Source organism: Triticum aestivum, chromosome 7A (genome assembly GCF_018294505.1).
Source record: "Triticum aestivum cultivar Chinese Spring chromosome 7A, IWGSC CS RefSeq v2.1, whole genome shotgun sequence".
Taxonomy (NCBI): Eukaryota; Viridiplantae; Streptophyta; class Magnoliopsida; order Poales; family Poaceae; genus Triticum; species Triticum aestivum.
In genome coordinates this window covers 199,015,631-199,022,364 of record NC_057812.1, presented here as the reverse complement: position 1 = coordinate 199,022,364, position 6,734 = coordinate 199,015,631, and the positions used below count along the sequence as shown (strand labels likewise).

The window sequence follows — 6,734 nt, the reverse complement described above, 5'->3', positions numbered from 1 at the left end:
CCCCCCGACTTTGAAACAACTTGAGAAGATTCAGCATGGTTTCCTCTGGGCGGGCCGAGCTGCTGCGAATGGTGGTAATTGTCACGTCAACTGGCGCCATGTTTGCCGCCCACTCGAGCTAGGTGGTCTGGGCGTCCGCGATCTGGAGCGTGCTAGGCTTGCGCTGGCTCTGGTTTACTCGCACGGACCCGGAACGTGCATGGCAGGGGCTTGACCTACAGTTCTCCGGCAATGAACGCGCGCTATTCGCTGCTTCTACCTCCATGGCCCTGGGAGATGGTTCGACTGCCTTGTTTTGGGAGGACCTTGGATCAATGGGCTTTCGGTTCGTGAGATCATGCCTTTGCTATACGGTGCCGTTCCGAAGCGCCGACGCAAGGACAGCCAGAACGGTGGCGGACGGCCTCGACAACAACACCTGGGCACGCGACATACATGGCGTACTTGGCATCCACGAGATTGGCCAGTACCTGCAGCTATGGCAGATTGCACAACGCACCACTCTTTCAGACATGTCGGACCAGCTAATCTGGAAACGGTCCACGAGCGGTATGTACTCTGCACAACCCTGCTACGAGGCTACCTTCCAAGGGTCAACGTCCTGCCACTCATGGAAGCTGTTCTGGAAGTGCTGCGCACCGCCTCGAGTCAAGTTCTTCCATTGGCTGGCCAACCAGGACCGATGCTGGACCGCGGAGCGGCTGGCTCGCCGTGGTCTGCAACATCACCCACATGCCTTCTCTGCGACCAAACACCGGAAACGATCCGGCACTTGCTGCTGGACTGCCCCCTTGCCCGGCAGGCCTGGCATGAGACCCTGGCCTGGCTGCGCATTCCGGCACCGACACCCAACCAGGAGCCCACCCTCATGGACTGGTGGCTGCACGCCAAGGAAAATACGCCTCCGACGTTGCGCAAAGCCCTGCAATCAGTCGCACTTCTTGTGCCCTGGATGACTTGGAAGCACAGGAACAGCTGCGTCTTCGAGAACGCCAGGCCTTCCATTGACACACTAGTTCAGAACATTAAGGAGGAGGCCTATCTTTGGGCAAAGGCTGGGACAACTGAGCTTAGAATTGTGCTGCCCTCATCTTGGGACGTGCACTGATTATAATATACGTGAACCACCTTAGGGCGCCTGTAACCAAATTCCCCCCTTTTCAATGAAATGAAATGCAAGTCCTTTGCATTTTCTCAAAAAAGGTATGATACCAGTCGACGCCAAATATTGCACCTCACAGACAAGTGCATGATCATTCCACTCTAGAAACCATCGTTCTTTCAGGGATTCTTTTTTCCATTGTAAAAACTTGATTGCAGCAACATAATTGACAGGGCTGGTTAACTCCCAAGTGTGTAAAGGTATTAGAGGCCAAGATGAGATGTGTCAATCAAGGAGGTAAAGTTTCAAAACTCGTTCTATTGGTGAGTCAAATAACCAGCAAACCTGAGAACTTACAGATGACCATGCTTCAAAATTCATAAGAGAACTATGCAGATGTAAGCAGGTAATGTGACATTCAAAGGTCCATTTTCCTGAGTCTTAAAGTAGCTTTCCATGTGACTCCTCAAAACAGATCCCATCAGTTTCAAACTTGAAACTTCTGAGTTGTAATTTTAAACATTTGGTTAATATGCATGTGGCGCAATATATCTCAAATCAAACAAGCATACTGCCGTTGCTAACAATAGGATTCTGTTAGGAGATTGTCACCATGAAAAAAATTTGTTCTTTGTCCGTCCTATCTATAAGAGGAGAGCATATGAAAAATGCAACCTATTCTTTCAGGGGGTTTTAGCTCACTGGCCATGCGCTGCCAATTTGGGGCTTAATACCGATATTTTAGCAACAAATCTAACTATAGTGGTTGGTGTTTTGATTTATGCCACCCAAGCCTAAGACTGATGAGGAAATTGGGTGAAGTATGCCAGATACGAGGTGAGGAAAAGTATCTAGAACTTCCCCGCTGGCCCTACTCCCCAACCTAGAGTAGCTAAGGGCGGAAGTAAAATCAACCCTTGTTCATACATGAGCTTTTCTGGTACGAAATGGGCCACTTCAAATAGGTTAATTGCTCTGGCCCAGAATACGATTAATCCTTCATGGGCTACATGAGCTCCAAGTAGTTTACCCGATAAATTGATTATTCTGGCATTCCCAGCCCACCAAGCAAAGCTGGTAGTTTCTTGGTCACAACCAGTTAAAAGAAAAGTTCAATTAAAGAGCGTTTCCACATGGTAGAACCTCCTCAGGGATTATAAGATTTTCATGAGGCTTTACGAGTATGTTCCATGACAAATGGCCGCAATACAAGGCCAGGCTTGTCAATAGTACGTCATTAACCAGGCCAGTCAGGGCGAGCTATGAATTTGCAGCCAACACTAGGTAGGGTCTTCAAACATCACAAGATAACAGCGCACTTGTTTAAATGACCACACCACTAGAATATGATTAAGAAATGCAGAAACATGATTGGGACAGGGGAGGAGACTGGTGAAGGGATCTTGTTTCTTGACAGAAGGTTCTAATCAGCGAGAGGCACCAAAGAAATCGCGCCACGATATATAAGGAACTTAAAAGCTAATTGGTTCCCAAAAAGGCTAGACGCCAACCATAAGATTTATTCGATGCATGCGGAAAGATATTACGACTGGATTTATTTGGTACACGGCAGTCTTACTGTGAAGGGTATTATGGAATCTACTGAATTATGGATTTGGACTACAGAAGCATAAAGCATAACCTAATCTGGTATCGAAATACGGTACATGGTATCGGGCATTGGGCCTCTACACGACAAAGTATGCAGATATCTTCATGTTGCAAAGTATCTGCTAAATGATGGCCACATGAAGCACATCCAAATTGCCCCAGTTGCATCATCATGCTTTGCAACACCCCCACGGTCCCAACAGTGGTACCAACAATACAAAAGATGTGTTCACGTGTTTGTTAACTGCGGCTCTAAGTAGTACCCTTGTATATAGACAAGAATTTTGGTCAGAAGAGCAGCCCCAATAGCATGACTGCCACCAGATGGTTCGCGAGGGAGTAGCAGGGGATTGGAGGGAGATCTGGACCTGGAAGACGGCTTCGTTGAAGCGGCCGGGGGAGATCTGAAGCGCGCCGGGGCCGCCGTCGATGAAGGCCCAGGTGCGGCAGACGCCGAGGCCCATGCGGCGGCCCCGGCGCAGCATCTCCGACACGAGCGCGGGCGACCGCGACGAGAGCAGCCAGTAGGAGTTCCAGCCGTTGACGTAGAGCGGCGCGCCTGTGTCGGCGTCCACGAAGTGGGTGCCGTTGCGGCCCGCGAACGACATCCGCGGCTGCAGCCACGGCACCGGCAGCTTGAGGCCGCCGCCGCCGGGGGCGGCGGGGTCGCGGCCCGGGAGCCAGTTGAGGTAGACGACGGCGAGGAGGAGGAGGAGGCCCAGGAAGCTGTAGAGCCGCTTCTCCCGCCGCATTGGTCGGCTGGCTCCGGCTCCGCCTCCGCCCCCGCCGCGGCGCTGGATTTTCTTCCCTTCCTTCCCTTTCTCTCAGTCGGAGGCCGGCGGTGGGCGTTCGCGCGTGTGCCAAGTGCCGGAATTTGGCTCGGCTTCTGGTCGCGGTTTATTTGGGTTTTGCTGCCGTCACTTTTTTTCCTTTTGACATCTTTTGCTGTCGCCATTCGAGCGTGCAGTGTAGGATTTTTTGGTGTTCCTGGGGAATTTTATAGTTTGGCCCATGTTTCTTGTAGCAACTCCTCTAGCTCTCCTGACCATCCTAAAGGCCAACTCCACCGCGTGACCCTATCTTGTCCGCCCCCGTTTGTTTGGAATAAAACGGACAAACCAGACGACTCAACACGCGGGCGTAAACGGACTTTTGTCCGCTTTGTGTCCGCTTTCGACCCATAACTGGCCCAAGTTTGCGCCGGTTTTGAGGTGAAACGGACAGCGCGCGGACAGGCAGGACGCGCGCGCTTGTCCTCCCCTAGCCCATCTGTCGGTGGGAGAAATCAACCCCCCCACGCCCCATTTGACGCCATTTCCCCAAACCCTCCCACGTCCCTCCCGCCGCCCCCTCTCTTCCCTGTCCATGGCCGACGCCCCGCCAAATTCCGGCGGCCTGGCCGTCGAACCGCCCACAAAGGTGAAGAAGGAGGCGATCAAGGCGCCAAGGAAGCCGCGATCGGAGTGCACGTCAGAGGAGATCGCCAAGTTGGACGCGGAATCGGCGAAGAGGATGGAACGAAGAGCGGTCGTCATGGTCAATGCCGCCGCGGCCAAGTTCGCCACCCAACATGATGCAATGGAGGCTGCGCGGCACAAGGTCGCGGTCGACGAGAAGGAGGACCTCGTCAACAAAGCGCACGCCCTCCTCATGCTTGGCATGGGCCGTCCGGCCGGGTTCCCTGCAGCGGCCGTCGGCCCGGCGAGCACAGGCTCGTCGGTCGCCCGGCCTCCGCACTGCCAGTCGCCGACGTCGCGGACTGCGCCCATGTCACCCGGCTTTCCTCCGCCAAGGCACGACGGCCAGACCCGTTTCTCGGGGTTGCCGGACGTGGGCTTGTTCGCGCCGTCCACACCGCGTCCCGCGGCCGTCATCGACCTCAACGTCGCGTCTGGGTCCAGCAGCAGCGGCCGGCCGTCCGTCGAGATGCAAAGAAAGCAAGCACGGGCACCGTTCACGGGCACCATGCCGGCCCCTTGCGTCTAGTTTGACGGAATGCCAACACCAGCGCCAACGGTCGATGACCCCTTCTACAACCAGTACATGGAGGACGTGATCTCCGAGGGTGGGCATGGCCATGCCTATGACCCCGACGAGACCCAAAGTCAGGATGACCGCTCCCAGTACGTCCCCGGTGAAGAGGTCGACGACCGTGCTGACTACGACCATGATGACTCGTGGCATGAAGACGATGACATCTATGTCGAAGGTGATGGTGATGAAAAAGAAGGCAATGACGTTGATATTAGTGGTTGATACATCTCTAACATATCTATAATTTTTGATTGCTCCATCCTATTACATTATCTATTTTGGATGTTAATGGGCTTTATTTTACACTTTTATATCATTTTTGGGACTAACCTACTAACCGGAGGCCCAGCCCAAATTGTTGTTTTTTTGCCTATTTTAGGGTTTCGAAGAAAAAGAATATCAAACGGAGTCCAAACGGAATGAAACCTTCGGGAACGTGATTTTCTCAACAAACATGATCCAGGAGACTTGGAGTGGGCGTCAAGAAACGATCGAGGAGGGCACGAGGCAGGGGGCGCGCCTACCCCCTGGGCGCGCCCTCCACCCTCGTGGGCCCCTCGATGCTCCATCGACGTACTTCTTCCTTCTATATATATCCACGTATCCCCCAAACATCTAGGAGCACCACGAAAACCTAATTCCACCGCCGCAACCTTCTGTACCCGAGAGATCCCATCTCGGGGCCTTTTTCGGAGCTCTGCCGGAGGGGTCATTGATCACGGAGGGCCTCTACATCAACTCCATGGCCTCTCCAGTGATGTGTGAGTAGTTTACTTCAGACCTTCGGGTCCATAGTTATTAGCTAGATGGCATCTTCTCTCTCTTTGGATCTCAATACAAAGTTCTCCTCGATCTTCTTGGAGATCTATTCGATGTAATCTTCTTTTGCGTGTGTTTGTCGAAATCCGATGAATTGTGAGTTTATGATCAAGTTTATCTATGAACAATATTTGAATCTCCTCTGAATTCTTTTATGTATGATTGGTTTATCTTTACAAGTCTCTTCGAATTATCAGTTTGGTTTGGCCTACTAGATTGATCTTTCTTGCAATGGGAGAAGTGCTTAGTTTTGGGTTCAATCTTGCGGTGTTCTTTCCCAGTGACAGCAGGGGCAGCAAGGCACGTATTGTATTGTTGTCATCGAGGATAAAAAGATGGGGTTTATATCATATTGCATGAGTTTATCCCTCTACATCATGTCATCTTACTTAAAGCATTACTCTGTTCTTATGAACTTAATACTCTAGATGCATGCTGGATAGCGGTCGATGTGTGGAGTAATAGTAGTAGATACAGAATCGTTTCGGTCTACTTGTCGTGGACGTGATGCCTATATACATGATCATACCTAGATATTCTCATGACTATGCTCAATTCTATCAATTGCTCGACAGTAATTCGTTTACCCACCGTAATACTTATGCTCTTGAGAGAAGCCACTAGTGAAACCTATGGCCCCCAGGTCTATCTTCCATCATATTAATCTTCCAATACTTAGTTATTTCCTTTGCCGTTTATTTTACTTTGCATCTTTATTTCTCTTTATCATAAAGATACCAAAAAATTTATCTTATCATATATATCACATCTCACTCTTGTAAGTGACCGTGAAGGGATTGACAACCCCTTTTATCGCATTGGTTGTGAGGTTCTTATTTGTTTGTGTAGGTGCGTGGGACTCGAGCGTGATCTCCTACTGGATTGATACCTTGGTTCTCAAAAACTGAGGAAAATACTTACGCTACTTTGCTGCATCACCCTTTCCTCTTCAAGGGAAAACCAACACAGTGCTCAAGAGGTAGCGAGAAGGATTTCTGGCGCCGTTGCCGGGGAGATTCATGCCAAGTCAAGTCAAAATTTGACTCCTAACAACGAGCCATTTTGGCACTGTTTCTGGAGTCTACGCACAAGTCAAGACATACCAAGTACCCATCACAAACTCTTATCCCTTGCATTACATTATTTGCCATTTGCCTCTCGTTTTCCT

General features: G+C 50.8%; 1 protein-coding gene across 1 annotated transcript in view; it reads right to left on the bottom strand.

Moving 5' to 3' along the window:
• Nucleotides 1–3,592, bottom strand: part of LOC123151108 (mannan endo-1,4-beta-mannosidase 6) — an 18,899-nt gene extending 15,307 nt beyond the window's left edge. Inside the window, exon 1 of the mRNA XM_044570882.1 lies at nt 3,082–3,592. Within this exon, the coding sequence (XP_044426817.1) occupies nt 3,082–3,465 (384 nt within the window). The 5' untranslated portion in view covers nt 3,466–3,592. The remainder of the gene's footprint in view (nt 1–3,081) is intronic.
• Nucleotides 3,593–6,734: the final 3,142 nt, after the last annotated feature.